The sequence below is a fragment of the Stylophora pistillata genome, chromosome 2, assembly GCF_964205215.1.
Source record: "Stylophora pistillata chromosome 2, jaStyPist1.2, whole genome shotgun sequence".
Classification (NCBI taxonomy): domain Eukaryota; kingdom Metazoa; phylum Cnidaria; class Anthozoa; order Scleractinia; family Pocilloporidae; genus Stylophora; species Stylophora pistillata.
The window spans coordinates 26,929,306-26,946,814 of NC_142520.1; the positions used below are offsets into that span (position 1 = coordinate 26,929,306).

At 37.6% G+C, this 17,509-nt stretch overlaps 2 protein-coding genes and 1 long non-coding RNA gene across 6 annotated transcripts in view; 1 reads left to right on the forward strand and 2 right to left on the reverse strand.

Moving 5' to 3' along the window:
• Positions 1-1,658: 1,658 nt before the first annotated feature.
• On the forward strand, positions 1,659-6,754 carry LOC111338009 (uncharacterized). Its single transcript, XM_022944415.2, has 5 exons — positions 1,659-2,348; positions 2,940-3,054; positions 4,073-4,156; positions 4,784-5,029; positions 5,366-6,754. The coding sequence occupies exons 1-5, from the start codon at positions 2,172-2,174 to the stop codon at positions 5,689-5,691; spliced, it is 948 nt and encodes a 315-aa protein (XP_022800150.2). The 5' UTR covers positions 1,659-2,171; the 3' UTR covers positions 5,692-6,754.
• Positions 6,755-9,521: 2,767 nt separating this feature from the next.
• Positions 9,522-11,663, reverse strand: LOC148738098 (uncharacterized). The gene is made up of 3 exons (XR_015996933.1): positions 11,533-11,663; positions 10,552-10,604; positions 9,522-9,719 (listed from the first exon to the last, which is right to left on the reverse strand). It is a non-coding gene; the product is annotated as an uncharacterized LOC148738098 (long non-coding RNA).
• Positions 11,664-14,729: 3,066 nt separating this feature from the next.
• Positions 14,730-17,509, reverse strand: part of LOC148738099 (uncharacterized) — a 43,914-nt gene continuing 41,134 nt past the window's right edge. For all 4 annotated transcript variants that reach the window (XM_088749908.1, XM_088749910.1, XM_088749909.1 and 1 more), the window contains 3 exons: positions 17,236-17,509; positions 16,746-16,934; positions 14,730-15,783 (listed from right to left, as the gene is read on the reverse strand). The exon at positions 17,236-17,509 is cut by the window's right edge and continues 392 nt beyond it. In XM_088749908.1, the coding sequence (XP_088606034.1) occupies positions 15,647-15,783; positions 16,746-16,934; positions 17,236-17,509 (600 nt within the window). In that variant the 3' untranslated portion in view covers positions 14,730-15,646. The remainder of the gene's footprint in view (positions 15,784-16,745; positions 16,935-17,235) is intronic.

Below are 17,509 nucleotides of genomic sequence, written 5' to 3' on the forward strand. Positions count from 1 at the left end.
CTTGAGCAACTGAAGACTCAATGTGATATAACACATTGACAATTGACGTTGATGAATAAGAGAGCTATTTCCGTATACGTAAATTAACTTCAGGAATTGCATTAAGTAATTGTTAAAGTAGACGTTAGGCGCCTTTCAACGCTACCGTTTGTTTTGTATTTTAAACGACGTTTGTCCTTTAGCTGGTTATTTTATGAACTAATTCCTTGAGATAAAGCTTCAAAGGAATTGCCAAAGGCATAAAATAATAGAATTCTTGCAATGGATACTAGCAACTAGACAAAGTGAGAAATTTGAGATACAAAGAAATTTCGTTGGATTTGTTGGCAATACTCTTGTAAGCATTTTGCTATTCTTTGAACTTCAAGGCAAGACGAAGCCAAAAAGAATAAGCAGGCAATAAAAGAAAGCTGTTAAATTCGATTGATTGATTGACGGTTCGAAGAATTGTGTCAGCTCTACCAAAAACAAAAACTATCTTTATCGTTGTGTCAAAGAGACATTGTTATCGTGTCCAAGAAAGAAGAAAAAAGGAAAAAAACCGACAAAATCAAAGTTAGAGTGTCTTTGAGAGGGATGATGAGCCAAAAAGGGGAAATCTTATACAAATACAAATGAATTCTGTAGGGGATCTGAAGAGGATTGGCTTACGAATATTCATCTCTTATTTTTTGTCTATTTCTATCGAAATAATCGATGAAAATGACTCTGTGGTCTGCTTGGCAGAAACTTCACTCCACGGGGCATAGAACACTTCGATTGTTTCCAGTAGAACATCGACATCATTTCTAATTATTTTCATTGTTATTTTTAGAAACAGTCAGTCATTAAAAAAAATTTTCTGTCAGGCAAACAAGGCCTAAATTTGTTAACCTGATAATATTTCCTGGCAATATTCACATTTACGAAAACATGATACATCTCTGAAACACATCACAAATATTTCAAAGCAACATTTTCCTAAAATGACGGATAAACTCTGCAAAATATGCCAAGGTGGCCTCTTAATAATTGATGACAGGAACTTGCCAGTTCTATATTGTTAGTGAAGTTCATTGAACAAACATCTTAGCTGCAAGAACCTTCGAACAAACCTTAATTTGGCGGAGCTATCTGCCAAATAAGTTATCATTTTGTAATGAGCAAGGATATTAGTCATTTTTTCTTTAAAAATGCATGTGTTTGACCATTTCTTGGTATTGGACTGCCACATTTTCCCCTCACCCCCTAAATTAGACTTGTGCCGCTGAGGTTCCGAAAGTTTTCTTCCCTGAGTTGCCTCCTCCCACTCCAAATTCAATACCCACTATTCTTTTACCCTATAGCCCTTTGAATTCTTAAGAAAGTTGAAAGGAAACAATAAGTAAGGAAAATAAGAAAAAATGAGAAAGAAAGATCATTCTAATTTATTCTTTATCTTGTTTTTCTTTTTGGCGTCAAGTTTTGTTAGAAACCGCAACTCTATGTACGTGACCAAATAAGCGAGGATTACAGTTTGTTCGAGGCTGAGTGCACGTGTCTTTTATCTTTGAACAGTTGGTTTTGCATGAAAGATAAAGCTTTGCTCTTGGACACCACCGAGAAGACAATGATAGGGGTGACAAGAAGACTGTGTTAGAGAACTCCGGAATACACGAAATGTAGAATTGAACAAACTAAACACCTAAATTATTTAGACCGTTTGACGTCAAGAAAAGTATTAACGAACTGATCGAGTCGTAATTTCCGTTTCACCTGTTAAATAATTACGCGCTCCCTTCAAACGGTTCTTGAACTAACTTTCTGAACCATTAATTTTGGTAGTTTCCAAGTTCACATTACCGCATGGTTAACTCCGCTTATAGCCACGGCCAAGTATGCAGCTATACAGGAACTATTTTTATGTGGTAACATGTTTTATTGTGGTAACATGTTATGTGGCAAATGCTTCAAATGGTATGTTAAATATGCAAGAATTCTTTAGCAAGTGCTTACGAGTTACGATATTTTTTTCGGAATTGTAGTTTGTTATTTTAATATATTTTTTCTCTCTTCAATTTCAACAAACAAAAGTTCTCGATGTGAGTGGAAAGACTTTCAGCCGCGGTACCGATAGAGGACTGGCCTATGCCAAGTTTAAGGCTCACAAGTTTTCGTACCTGAACATCACCAGCATTGCTTCAGATTATGTTATGAAAGGCAGCGAGTGTGGACTGGCTTGTGTCAACATACCTTCATGCTTCTCCTTTAACCTGGCTACTCTTCAAGATGTCATTGGAAAAATGCTTTGTGAATTACTTCCATCGGACATGTACAACAACTCAGACAAGTTTGTTGCCAGTCAGAGTCACCACCACTTTAGTATCATGGTAAGTTCGAAATCGCAATATTCTAAACAAAATTTTTAAAAAGAAAGACTGCTTTTAGGTAAAATAAATTTTCTATGCACAGAAAATTTATTTTCTGTGCATAGAAAATTTGATATTGATTTTCCTGTCAATATCAGAGTCTTTACTTGGACGATCAATTTTGGACCACTGTAACATTTGGAACTTTTCTGTCCATGTGCCTCAAATACTTTTAAATTCGTGTTCGAGTGGTGTAAAATAGGTGATGCACGAACTCTATTAGGAAGAAAATTTTTCCGATTCTTGAGGAGGCCCTTTGTTGAGAGGAAACAAAGAGAAAAAGGGGGGAAAATTCGTTTTTTGTTATGTTGAGATCAATGTTAGAATTATAGTATCACTCGATAGGAATTGTTCTCCTCCCAGAAACTTTTTATTAATTAATTTTCTTCTTTTCTGTGCCGTGGCTACTAATCTGTATAAATGGAAAAAAAACAAAACAAACAAATGTGTGTGATTCGATTTTTTTTGGTCACTTTTGTTAATCCCCTTTCACTCCCATTCTATGCAAGTGTGGCTTTCACTGCGCCGATACTTTGTCCTTTACCCGTTTAGTCTCCATGTATCAGTTGGCCGTGTCAGAACGATGGGACATGCGCTGCCCAGTACGAGAAGAACAGCTATGTGTGTGTTTGTGGAAAAGGATACACCGGGAAGCATTGCAAAATAGGTAAGAAATCGTAAACTTTATCAGCTACGAGCGAAATTTCGCTTAAATTGTGCATACCACTATGTTTCTGTTCTTTCAATTATGGCTGTCAAAGAATTTAATTGAAAGGAAATTGAAAAGTTTGTAAGCAAGTGAATGATGGAAGAGTCACAACGCTCGGAAATCTCAGTTGTTATTTTCTTTTAACCCCACTAGAGTAAATTATCAGATCCACAATTGCTGACGATTTATCTCTTAGACCATGATTTGTGTATTTTGCCCACTGTTGCTACTTGGTGTTACATGTAATTTAAGTGTTATATTAAAGTGCACCTAAACCAAAAAATTTTTTTCGCTTAACGAAGTAAGCTTATTTTTATTAGTATTTCTGCGCAAAAATTTGTTATTTGCTCAAATCTTCAATTTTCTGTGCCCAGTCAAAATATGGAAAATCGGCCGTCATCTTGCCCCACGACCGAGTTTAAAGAGGAATGGCTCTAGTGGGTAATGTGACGTCAAATCGAGAACACGGAGGTCTGCATGTCACACATTTTCAATTGTTTGGGAAGGTTGTAGTCGATAATTGTCCGAAAATATGCCGACTAAGTGTGTTGTAGAAGGATGTAGCAACGTGCGAAATTTGCAAGAGCGTATCGCGCTTCATACATTCTTCATACAACACACCTAGTCGGCATATTTCGGACAATATCGACGGCAATCTTCCCAAACAAGTGAAAATGTGTGAGATGCAGACTTTCGTGTTCTCGATTTGACGTCACATTATCCGCTAGAGCCATTCTTCTTTAAACTCGGTCGTGGGGAAAGATGGCGGCCGATTTTCCGTATTTTGACTGGGCATAGAAAATTAAAGATTTGAGCAAATTAAAAAATTTTTGCACAGAAATACTCCAAAAAATAAGCTTATTTCGTTAAGCGAAAAAAATTTTTGGGTTTAGGTGCACTGTAAGCTTTTTTATTTTTCTCTCCAAGTTTTTAAAAGTTAGACAAAAATTATGTTTTTCTCGCTTTTTATTTCTAGATATTGATGAATGTGCTGAAGACTCACACTCTTGCGACTTCAAGGCTCATTGTATTAATACTGTGGGATCCTACTTATGCACCTGTAAGCCAACACATGGGATCGGAATGGAGAAACATGCAGACAATGTTTTTATGAGCCTTAGCTTATAGCTTGTTATTGATGTTTTTTAAATGATAAATACATGTTAGGAAGAAAGTATCCTAGTTTATATTCTTTGGATGTAAATAGATTTTTTGCAGATCAATAATTATTTACTTTTTTCTACTAATCTTTCACAAGTGGATAACCTGTAATATTCCCCGACCGGTTCAGAATTTTCGTCTCACCTTGTTTTCGACGAAAGCACCTCTTTCAAATGTTTTCAAGTGGTCCTAAAATCTTTGAATATATATCAGCAATATCCATCTGGAAACTTAAATTTTTCCTGATAAAAATTCTTTCTTCGCGGTCTGATTTAACGAGATTTCAGACAAGGAATACTTAAATATGACGGACAGCAACGATTTCCAACCATAAAAATATTTGTTCAAATTCTCAATTGCTGAGTTGAAAATGCTAAAGAACTGCATCTGGATGACCAATTAAAGGATACCTATTGGGAACTGTTACACATTTAACTATTTGGTGAAATATTAGTCAGTTTTAATTTTCACTCATCAATTAGAGGAAGGCATTAAAGACATAGTTACTTATTTGATTTTATAACAGCTCTGACTGCTTCCAGCATTCTCAGCGGCCGTGACCTCGACAATTACCTAGGAGTACTGAGATCATATCTAAGCCCAGTTCTCATGAATTCAAGCCGCAGTGTATTTGTGAGATGCTGGCAGGCCAAGACAGACGGATGGGCTGCAGCGACATTTCACAAAAACTGTGATGGAAAGGGACCCACAGTGACACTCATCCTGGTGAACTCTTACATATTTGGAGGATATACCAATGTGTCCTGGAACGGTAAGGCTTAAAAGTAAACTTTAAAATTTGCTCATACGGACGGCCAGTGGGTTGCTTCCCTGAAGACCTTTAGGAGTGGCTAAACAGAAATAGCTAAAGACGTTTCAAACACCCTTCATATTTAGATTTACCGTTATTACTATTTCATTTTCCATCTATGCATACACAGCTATTACTTCCGATCAGTTTCCATCAGCGAGCGATGGTATACTATTCCCACACTATCATTTCTATCATTTCGTATTCAAGTCGGAATAATGGGCTCTCAAAAATTTTCAGTTACCTCACATCACTTTTAATACTTAAATCGACTTAAATTCAGCATGTATTCTTTAGCTACAGGCAACCAATGCCGTTACGTTCCAGCCGACAAAGCCTTTATCTTCTCACTCAACAACAGTAGAGACGCCCCCGTGAAACTCTATCAATATGGTGATTCCACCCCCGCCATGTATGACTGTTTTAGATATGGACCCTCGTTTGGTGGAGGGGATATCCGAGTAACGAGTGACGCTGTCAACAAAAGTGACTCATACACCCACTGTGGACACACGTACACCGCTCCCCCCGGATATTCACGCCATGCCAATTGCCCATTTTTTGCTGGTAGTTATCGGTTTTCTCCTACCGACATCGAAGTATTCTATGAACAGTTGATTTAAAGACATTGATATCTTTTTGATCTTCAGGAAGCTAAGCATATGGATAGTTTCCCTGTGCATGCATTGAAAGATTTTTAAGAAGGCTGATTGGAGCGTCCTCAGCATTAGAGTATTTTGTTCGTTATCAAATTATACATGGAGAATCTGCATTTCCATCATGAATGACTTTACAACTCAGTCATTTAGATATAATCAAGAGTTTTCAAGCCAAGATATTTCTCTCCTTCAGATTTTAGCGTTAATTTTTTACTTTATTTTTTTGACTCTGCGCAATGCCTAACCTACAGCACTGATTATTTTCAACGACTGACTCTGGAAAGCTGGTTTACTAACTTAGAACAGACTCCCCTAAACAGATGTCAACAACTACCCGCCCCATACAAACGACTCATTCACGACATAAACATCACAAACGACCGAAAAAGAACAACCTAGCTTTACCGACAGACCGAAACAGACCAATCACGAACGACTTACGTCACTTGAGTCTTACAGCCAATAACATCACGGCAAAACCAACCGATCATTTCACACGAACTGGAATAAGAACATTCTACTGACAACAATCACTCACTTGACTCTGATGATGACTTCCGCACAGGTTGTCGAAACGTCAGTCACTGCCACCGACAACAGTCCTTCTCAGGACTACACTCACCCGGACGATCAGACTACACCTTCACATCTTACCCCCGGGTTCAAACCATTTACTGCATTAATTTTTCAGTAAGGAAAATTAAAAGAAGAAAGGAACCAGGCATCGGTTGATAGCAGAAATCTCAAGCTAGACCTCTATAAAAAAGAATGAAAAAATACTTAATTCATCGTACTTTTCTTACGTACCGTCTGATTAAAAAAGGGTCAATTCCATTTTACTCGCAAATGAAAATCATTGGTTCAGATTATGTTATGAAAGGAAGCGAGTGTGGAGTGGCTTATGTTAACATACCCTCATGCTTCTCCTAGAACCTCGCCGCATTTCATGATCTTGTTAATAAATTGCTGTGTGAATTACTTCCATCGGACATGTACAACAACTCGGACAAATTTGTCGCCTGTCAGAGTCACCACTACTTTACTATCACAGTAAGTTTGAAATCTTAGTATTCTAAACAGCAGTTTTAGCAAATGAATTCGAGTTTAGATAAGATAAATTTTCAATGCACAAATTTTTGAGACGCCTACTATCGGCGAGAGGCGCTTTTTCCGCCTTCTCATCATGACAAAGTCCATGCATTGAATAACCTAACGTAGACCACCATAACTGTTAGAAGCTATTAGACTGCTATAAGTGTTACCACTGCGTTACGTGTGACGTCACTGTGTGAGCGCAGTCAAGTGTAGAAGAAAAAGCATGGTCGGTGCGAGCGGAGCTCGAGCTTTATGTTAGCACTAAGTTATTTTAAGATTTCTGCTACCTTCAACGTTGTTCACCCAGAGTCGGGATAGAGGTACGTAGTAGTTGTTGTTATAGTTTTCGTTGTTATTAGGTTCGTTGATTGTCTGTCGTCTCTAAATAGTTTGTAGTTTCACGTTTTTTTATAATCGCTCAATGACTTCTATTTATTTCCACTATAAGGCAGTTAAGATCAGTCGGTCATTTTATCCTTCGTTTCAGTTTTTACGTATTGGATCATTAAAGTTACCATATTTGTGTACTCGTCGTGGTTTATTGATGACTCCGATTCAATCTGAAAATCTATCGCCGTAAAAACCGCATCGAAAACCTTTCACGCCATGAATAACTTTTAGAAGCAATTAGACCGCATCGAACCCCCTATGAATAACTATTACCATGGATTGAATACCCCATGGATAACTATTAGAAGCTTTAAGAGATAACTATTAAGTTCATTACCTTTAATCCCAACTTCTTGACAAAAAAGCTAACTCAAGAGCTTAACTTTTTAAACTTTATTACTTTACCGGGTATAAAAACAAAATTGTTTAGAAGAGTCCAAAAGAAGTGATATTAAAAAGTTGATCTCAAACGCTGCCTTAGAAAGTACAAAAAAAAAAAAAGTCAAGAACTTTGCTGTCAACGAGCGATACAAAATTAATGGGAGGGTTAAAAATAAATAAACCCCTTCCTTGCTTGCTGGTATGTCAGCTGATAATGTTCTTGACTGAAAGATTGTCCTCGAAATTTTCACACTAGCTTCTCTAGCTTCGCTTCTCGACCAAATACTCATTTTTCGAACAAAATCTCAGCCACGGACATTAGCAACCAACATACCAGCTGCCTGAAAGGGTTGATTTACCCATTATCTGATAATTTTGAGTATTTACTCAAACCTTTCGCTAAATAATGCGAAGATATCACGGTAACAAGTTACACTTTTTACAGATCACTTCTAGGAGTCACACGGTTAGTATTTAGTCCAATGGTTCAAAATCTTGCAGCTCAGCAGTGACACTACAATCCTTGCATAAAAATTTGGTAGACACCCTTAATAAACTAGTTTTTTCCTGGCACAATGAGCAACAAGTTGTATTCAATTTTCAAGATTCAAGATAAACACAACCACCATCAAGTGTGTGTGTGTGTGTGTGTGTGGGGGGGGGGGGGGGAACGCAGTCTAAAGGTTAAATTAAGGGCCGGTTGTGAGGAAGGTTTTGCCCATTTGGTTTGACCATCTGCAGCAAAGTTAATCTCATAAAGAAGTTTAAAATGTTTTGCCCACCGGCGGCAGCCGGTCACCCTTCTCCTGTAAACATTAAAAAATGAAACGTCTGGGACGCAGAAAAATATATGTAGTTGTTAGTTACTACTTGTGGCCACCATAAACAATTTGTTCATGCCAAATATTATCCTCAAAAAGACTGGCTTATCGTAACACTATTTTTTTGACGCAACTTACCTTAATCCTTTGTAACTTGTAGTGCCTTCAAAGCTGCTAAAGAGTCAATTAGTTTTCCGATATCAGCCCTCAGCTGGTCAAAACCACTTCTGATATTTTCTAGGAGAGACAAATGTCATCAGAAGACATGGTTGGGTTTACAATCCAATAAAGGATCTGCGTGTAAATTAAATAGGGCAAAACCCTGTATTAAAAGGCTGGAAACTCAGTCTGTGGAATCACTGGTACGATTTGTCCTCAGCTCTTTGCTTTCTATCAGTAGCTGTTCTCTTGCTTAGTCTAGTCACGCCATCAGTGTAAGGTTTTGAGCTTTTCATTAATAAAGACCTGCATATTCTCAAACCAGTGTTCAAACACCTGTAACAAAAACAGTTTGTTTTCCTATTTCATTAACATTTCGAACAACACATTTAGAACAACACATTCAGCCATTGCCACTACTTTACGTAATAGATTGTTTTTTTTATAACTTTTGGATGGTTGTCTTTTTTTTATTTCTCAAACCACTGAAATATCCTTTTCCTCTACTACTGACCTCGACTCTTTGTTTCTCCTTGTTTTACCATCAAGGGGTCCAACTTGTCATTAAGTTTTTTAACCTGAAATCTTGTCTGTTCAATTTCATCTATGACTTTGTCTGCACATCATGATACATACAACATGATATAATAATAACCTTTTTCCTTATGCTAACTCATTCCATAATAAAAAAGGTTCTTCTAGAGGTAATGTCCAACCTCTGCAGGGGTTCGATGTTGTGATGTCATATCTCTGGCTAGAAAAATCACGGCGTGTGTAAAGCAGATTATATTAAGGGCACATGCTTACACCTATAAATACTAACGCTGCCATTTCTTGAGAATTGCAATTTTTTTTGGGTTAATTAATGTACAATACCTTGAATCTCTCCCATCATTTCTTTCACTTTCGCTTCCATAAGAGGGTCCATACACTTATTCTTAAGCTTACCGATAGCAGATCTATAACCAAATCCTCCCAGAACTACTTTGGCAGCACTGATATCCTGCCAGTAGAAGTTGAATGTTGCATCGTCCACAGATGCTTGGTTGGCATGGCTGTACACATCATCATTGAAGCACTTTAGCCTGACTATGTTGGCATCCTTGCTAAAATCTAAGTCAAGTGGTAGACTGTCCCTATCCAGTCCTGGAAGGAGTCAACGCATAGATATTCCTCAATAGCGCATAAAGTAACACAATATCAAAGTTTGCTGAAAAAACAGATGATGGAACAGTTGGATACAACTTTTCCCGTTGTGTAAAACTCATGACTCTCCTCTGCTATAGAGACTGTAATGCTGCATGCACTGCATGATGCCTCAAAACTGAGTCAAGTTCTACAGGAGGGTGTATGGTATCAACAGTGTCTCTTAAGACGTGGGATCCAACATCGACCAGAAGGAGATAAAGTCGAGCATAGTTGGTTGTCTCCTGGGTAGAAGGTAATAATGGTGCAGCTGATAATGTCATTGGCTGTAAAGGAAAGTGAATTCACCCACACATCCTGAGATGTAAAGGTCAACGTTTTCTTAACAAACTTACCCTAACCATAAAAATGGTACTCTTCATTTTTAAAGTAATACAATTTTCAGTCTTCTGTGATTGAGGAACGGAATGATTCAAAACAGCAGCTAGTTTACATGAATTTGTACACTCTGATATACAGATGTACTACCACATTACTTCACCTTACTACACAATTCAAGCAATCTTCTTAAATTCCATGTTTTACATTTTTTGAATAACAATCTATTTCAATAAGTAGCAGACCTGTCATCCCAACATGGTCAGTTGCTAATTGTCTCCACACGTGGCCAAGAGGAGAGGATGCTTGGCAGAGGAACATTTCCCCCGCCCCCCTCTGCCCCCTCCAATTTCCCTTACTCTAAGTTATCTATTTAGCTTCCTTTTCATCCAGGTATTTGACTCAACATGGACATCAAAAAGGAATAACACTATCAAAAACAACAAAAACTCACTTGAAACGAAGTTTCCCAACAAGAAAAGTCAGCCATCAGCACGGAGACAAGATCTAGTACAGAATCAGTGGATCAGTAACCAATCTCCCGAAGAAAACAAAGGTAAATCAATACTTCAGAGAGTATAAAAGGAAAACTTTAGTGGAATATCGACACTTTTTGAACCATTTCACTACCAAGATCTCTTTTAATAATTCTCCTTACTGTCTGTCATACAATTCTTACGAAGTTAGCTCAGCGAATTTGGCATTCAATCAACTAGTTATCTCCAAAATAACATTTTTCTTGATTCTTATCACTTATTTGCTTGATACTGCGTTGAGATTGGGAGGAGAAATTGGTTCGTGGTCACTCGTGGGACTTGACGGGTTAGATCAATAGAAAAGGGGTTATATTTATAGTCGTAACAAGAAAGGAAAACATTTCAAAGCATCAGTATCTGCAAGGAATCACTCTACCAATTTCTCATGATACAATCAATAAAAAAGTGTAACAAGCACAATTAATTGTAGAGTTATAAAAAATGTACAATTAATTGTACGTAATTCACTAGCCTGGTAACAAATAGCCCACATGACTCTGGGTTACTAGCTTTTAGACTAATAAGTTATTTGTCACCTCTCCCTTACAACATCACCTTTAATGAAGGAAAAAGTGACAGTGATTGGCAAAGTGAAACTCTGACTGGATAAATTGATTGAAGCAATTTTTTCTCATCAGTCAATCAAAAGGCAAATAAACAAAGTTCGTTGAAAAAACAAATTGCAAATTATTCAATACTTTACAGGTCTTCAATTGCACATTTATTTTCAATTTTTAATCACTAGAAAAAATTATACCAAAAAGACTTTCATTTACATTTTCACACCAAATGTTGTACAGCTGTTTGTTCCGCGAAACAAGTCTGTCATCTGAGTGACTGATACCATCATGTCGGTAGTCACTTGTTAGAACTACAAAAGATGACAATTTTTCAAGTACCTGAACTTCAAAGTGACCTTGGTCCCTTACATCGTAAAAGATTCGAACAGCGGTTGCTTAAAAGAGAGAAAATTTCAAAAACATTGCATCATTACGAAAAAAAACTGTTATAGAATCACAAAGTAGAGCCGTGTCCAAAGCATAAGCAGGTCTCAACACTAACTTTTCAACTTACTAGCCAAGTGGCTAATGACAACCTAGATGTTATGACAGTTTCAGTTTTTTTACCAGCCAAACTGGCTGGTGGAAGTGGAAAACCACCAGCCAACGCTGAATTTCTACCATTCGGTGGTTAGTTGGCTGCCATTAGTGTTGAGCCCTGATAGGAGGCTCTTTTCGCGGGGATAGTCTCAGGCTTTCCTCTTCAAATACTGTTTGATTTTAAAACATATATGTAATTGTATTCAACTAGAGTATCGATATATTTCTAAAAAGGTCAGTCTGATCAGAATTCTGAGCTGGGAATTGTTTTCTTTTGAAAAGGAAATGGTTCCCAGACTGAAACAAAGATTTTTATCCTTTTCACTGGCTAACTAAATTCTAATGCACCAAGGAAACACTGTGTAGCTTTGGAGGAACATTTAGATAACTTAGATTCCATTTTGCCGTGCAACTGTCCAGTAACAAATCACAGATGATGTCAAAATGTGGTAAGAACAAAAATGTTGCACACGAGGTGTAGCCAAGCGTATCCCTAAGAGCACTCTAATCGTCAACAAAGGTAGATGAGATAAAGATACACTCAGTTTGCTCTACAGGGAAGCAACTCATGTCTCGCCGCCCAAGTTATCTGGCTCCATGATTTAATTTTGAAAACTTAGCTTATGAGCATGACATGTAGCTAAGCAAATTCTAATTTAAGGAAGTCAGAGGTTGACCATTACTTAATTCAGTGCAACCCATTTTCATCTTTATTTTTAAAGTTTCAGAGTTACTTTAAACCAAAACCAGTTGCATTGCGGTTCAGCGGACGATTTTGAACGCGAAAAAAGAACACAGGACAACTGCTATTAACAATTCACCAAACAAGCCGGCTCATTTTCAGATGTAACTCGGTTGTTCTTTTGTTACATGTACCCCTGCCGAGGCAAAACAAGCCAGACTAACCATGCACTAAAATACATAGATCAAAGACTTAATACACAGAGAGATTTTTCCTTGCTCTTCCATCCACAATCAAGCTAAAGGAGCCACTCTATTCATGTATATACACTGCAAAAGTGCCACTGTATTGTGCATTAACAAAGAATTAGGTGGTTTTTTTCTCAGTGTCGCCTTCTGATGAAAATTACTGGCAAGATTTCCATACAACCCCCTACATTAATTCTTATGCATAGAGTGTTGCAAAGAGACCTATGTATCTAAGGAAAGATTTCCGTATAACCCCATACCAATCAAAAACAAAGCCGAAGTCCCAAAGGTAATATGTTGTTTTGCTTCAGTTTTCTTATATCCAAGAATGGTACGCTTACGGTACTCCGCGAAACTAAACGAAACGAAACGAGACTACACGAAACTAAACGAAACATTAATCGATAAGGAAATCACCATTCACCGAGTTAACGATAACACTGAGATTTATTCCTTCTCCTCTAAACTTGTCCTCATTAGATGCCTTGTTTCGCAAAACTACCAATAACGGTCGATTGGTAATCGCCGAAACAAGGTTCGCAGACAACTTCTTTAGGCGCTCTGCTCCCGAAAATTGTCTTGCTAGATAAAGCAAAAGCAGGCTTACAGACGTGACAAGAAATTCTTTCCTCTCTTCGAAAACTGTTCTTGCTAGATGACTTGTTTCGCAATATACCAATAACGTCCGATTGGTAATCGACGACACAAGGTTCGCAAGACAATTTCGCCAGGCGCTCTGCTCCTGAAAATTGACTTGCTAGATAAAGCAAAGACATGCTTGCAGACGCGACAAGAAACTATTCCTTCTCTTCAAAACCTGTGGGAAGTGGGTCTGCTTTTAGCAAAAGCCAAGGATAAAAAAATATTTCCATCGCAAATATAGCCATTTAGTGGTTTGGGATCAGCCAGACTTTCATTTGTTTCAAAACAATTCTTATATCCTTAAGAGCATGGTTACATGAAAGTGGGGACACCAGATACGTGACGGAAACCGGAATGGAAAGATTGTTTTCGTTTCACAAACATGAATACATTATCCCCCAAAAAATCTCATACGTAGTTTTCTGTGTTAACATTTTTGTATGTTTTTTAAACTAAGATATTATGTCAATGAGGAATGTCACCGATGGGTCAAACTTAACAGGGACAGGGGCATAGCTTCCAAAATTGATTGGACAGAAAAATGCAAGACACTCACAGGACTATCTGGTTATTTTCATTGCAATTCTGCAAGAGTCACGAATTTTGATGGAAAACTGAAAATTCTCTAACTATCTGCATAAGAATAGACATGCGTTTCAAGTTCTTTCTATTGGTCTCCATCAACTAAAGCTGAGAAGACTTCTCCACGCACATAGAAGAAAAAGAAGTTGTTCCTTTTGGTTTATTGCCTTCCTCTGGAAAACTCCTTGACACACTTTCACGGGCAATATTTTGAGGTTGTTACATCTTTTGGTTGTCCTATAATTGTGGCTTCGTGATCATGAGTCTCGTAGCTGAAAACGATGTTGGGAAAACTTTCCATTTTTGGTCGATATTGCATTTAGGTTTCACAATAAATTTTGACAAACTTTCCCAAAGTCCTTAAAGGTTTTTAGCCTCTCATGTTTGATCTTCCTTTCAATCGGCAGTCAAGTTTATTGCAGGTAATAAAGGATTTCTTCAACCTGTGGTCTAGCAAATGAGCCAAATAATGACACTTACGGTGGTTTAACGCTATTTCGTGGGGACTCTCTTTGTACCGCGTGTTGTGACATTATACATAGTAGTACAACACGCAATTCAAAGAAAGTTGCCAACAGTTGGGCATGAAGTTTGTTTTGAAAATTGGGAATTTAACGGATTGTTCGCTATAACATAAATGGAGAAGCCTTGACTGTGCTCTGTTCTGTTGTAAAGAACTTAGGAAGCGGATAGAGCACAAAACAAATGGAGGAAGACACTTGACCACGTCTCGTGTTTCTCCTTTCACTTTTTCATGCTCTAGCCACTTCCTGCTTGCTTAACAGCAAAAGAGAGTACGGTCGAGGATTCTCTATTTTTTAGGCGAAAATACTTCGATATAATAAGAATCAAGAATGGCATTTATTTCGAGAGCCGGGAAAAAAAACATGGGACGGTGTCGTCATACTATAAATCCATCATTAAGACATTATTAAAGAGACAAATCATGTAGATTCCCTACTATTACAACACAATTGAGATACTGGTCAAAGATTTACTTAAAAAAGAGGTTTTTGAAAGGATATAAAGGTTACAAAAGAAAATGACGTGTTTTCGTTCTGTAAAAAAGTTAGTTCAAGGAACACATATAATACCAATGAAATTTTACGCCTTCAAGATACCCTAGTGAACTAATTATTAACAATAAATTCTAGCGGTAACCGGACTCGTATTTCATTATTTAATTTATAGTGTCTTGTCTGGCAAAGTAGGTATTCAAGATCAGACACGCTTTTCAAAGATTAGACCATCCGTTAAGAACAACCGATACAGAGTAGAAGTGTACGAAGTAGACGCCTCATTGCAGAAACAGTGTTGCAAACGTTTTTAAGCCACCTTAAGTTCTTCTTATAAAATGGTATTCTGAGATTTTTAATTAGTCCTGTTCCTGCTCACAGCTCAGCTTTCTCTTCTTTATTAGTTCTTCTTAAGAAAAATGACTACCAACATCTATCTGGCTAATTCCTTCAAAAAGGTTGCTCTAGCTATTGATCTAGAAAAGTGAGAGCTTTTCGAAAATATTAAGTTCAACGTGATTCGTTCATTTCTACACTTGGAAGTTAGCTTATTATATCTTCGTTGCCAAAATTATCAGACTTTTTAATTTCCGTTTTACAAGTTACTTGATATTCATTTTTGTTTTCTTTTTATTATTATTACAACTTATTATTTCAGTACAAAAATTATCAAACATTTTAATTGCATTTTACAACTTATTTGAAAGTTGAAATGTCACAATGATCCAATACAGCAGAGCACTTCAGGAACTAATCCACCCTATGCGGAGTAGGACAGAAATAAAAGCGGCTAGAAAAACTACAACCACGGCCACCTTAATGAGTGCGTTCCATCTGGTGTTCGTCTTCACTTCTTCCAATTTTAAACGCAATGGTTGAGCTAGACGACAAGGAGGAAAAATCAACATCATAAAGGTTATTCTAGTCCAGAGTGAAAAACAATGGGGGTGGACTTGCAAGTGCAGTTTTGAGGACTGAAAGTAAATTAGGACAGCAAAACACGACGTAAAATGAATTAGAGTAAAAAGAAATGGAGAATTTCATGTGATCCTGATTGGAAAGGAAGACTGATTTTTCAATGCAGGTCAAGGGCACTTGAAATGCTGTCAAAGAAATTGAATTGATATAGTTCCATACAAGATTTTTAAGTGAATTAAGTCTCAATCGATGCTGTTACTCCCATGTATCACTAAAAAAAACAATAAGGCAGAATCAGACTGAATAATCTGTTCCCACTATGTGTTGTACACATCCTTCCTGCCGAAAACGCAATCAAAAAACAATCGTATATCACATGTATACCATAAACCATCTTTAACATTTTCACCACAAAGTCTTTACACTGACTCTCTTAGCTGTAATACGCTTTCCAGAATGTCCGTAGTTGTCGAATCTCTTCAAGTCGCAATTTCCACTCTTTCAGATCTGGCAAGTGGTTTTGATTTTTTTCCCAGTCATTAGCATCCTCGAAACTCAGTAAAATTTAACAAATTTCACTTCCTTTCGTGCTTTAGCGAGTCCCGAGTTTCCACCCACAAAAATGGGGAGACTAGCAGATAAGACTTCAAAGGAGGCAGATTTTGTCTTCCCTTTGTTGTAAAACCAAAGTAAAAGCTAGTTAACTTTAATAATTATTCTACTAAGGTTTACTAGATATGAACTCTTAGTTGGCTCTACAAATGACCAATATTTTGACTGGTCCTTCTTTGGTTTAAAAGCAAACACGTCCTTGTTGTCTTAGATTTAAGCACAAGCGCTGTTCTAAAACCTTTCTTGTCGTCGAGGTAGGTGAAAACGGAAATCAAAGCGTTCAGGGAAAAGAGAGAACTAGAGGAAAGTTACCTTCGTTATAATGGCTCCAATCTTGGAATACGCTTGGATTCCTCAAAATGTTGGACACAACAGAGGCTGCCATTACACTTGCGAATACATCCCACTCATAGCTTGACAACTGATTCTCGCTGGCATAGCATTTGATGCCTTTTACAACCACCCATTCCGTTTTCAGATGATGAGCTGCAGCAAACACCCCTAAGATAGAGAGAAGCGATAACTAGAGTAGTGTTTTCGATGCTGTGCCCTTAATTCTAGCGCCTTCTCTTATTAAATTGATACAAAAACCCGAACCTCTTCTGGAAGAAGGGTTTAAGTACTTTACCCTCATTATTACGCCTTTCAAGTCGGTCCAAGACGTAACACAATGATTTCGGAAAGGGTTGTGACTTGACAAAATCGCCTCGTTAAAAATGCAATGTTTATAGCTGCAGCCAGATTTGACGGATACCTCAGACTGCTCCACGCGTTGTTGTGGTATTTAAGATGTAACTCTTACCTTCCCCTTCCACCTCCACTGCAGTTGCTTCAGAATATTTCTGAATTATGTTCTCACTGCTTGCCTGTAGCGGTGGAATACTTAAGACAGTACCGTCACATTTCACGTTTACTTTACGAGCTTGAGGGTCTTTCAAGGGTGCTCTCCAGCCATCAGCTGCATGTTTGATAAGGTTGCCAATATCCCTACTTACAGGAGTTTTGTGGGCAAGCGTTGTCAACTTTGAAGACACAACTACGTCTCCTAGCCTGGTTTCCTTAGGAGTCAACCCAAT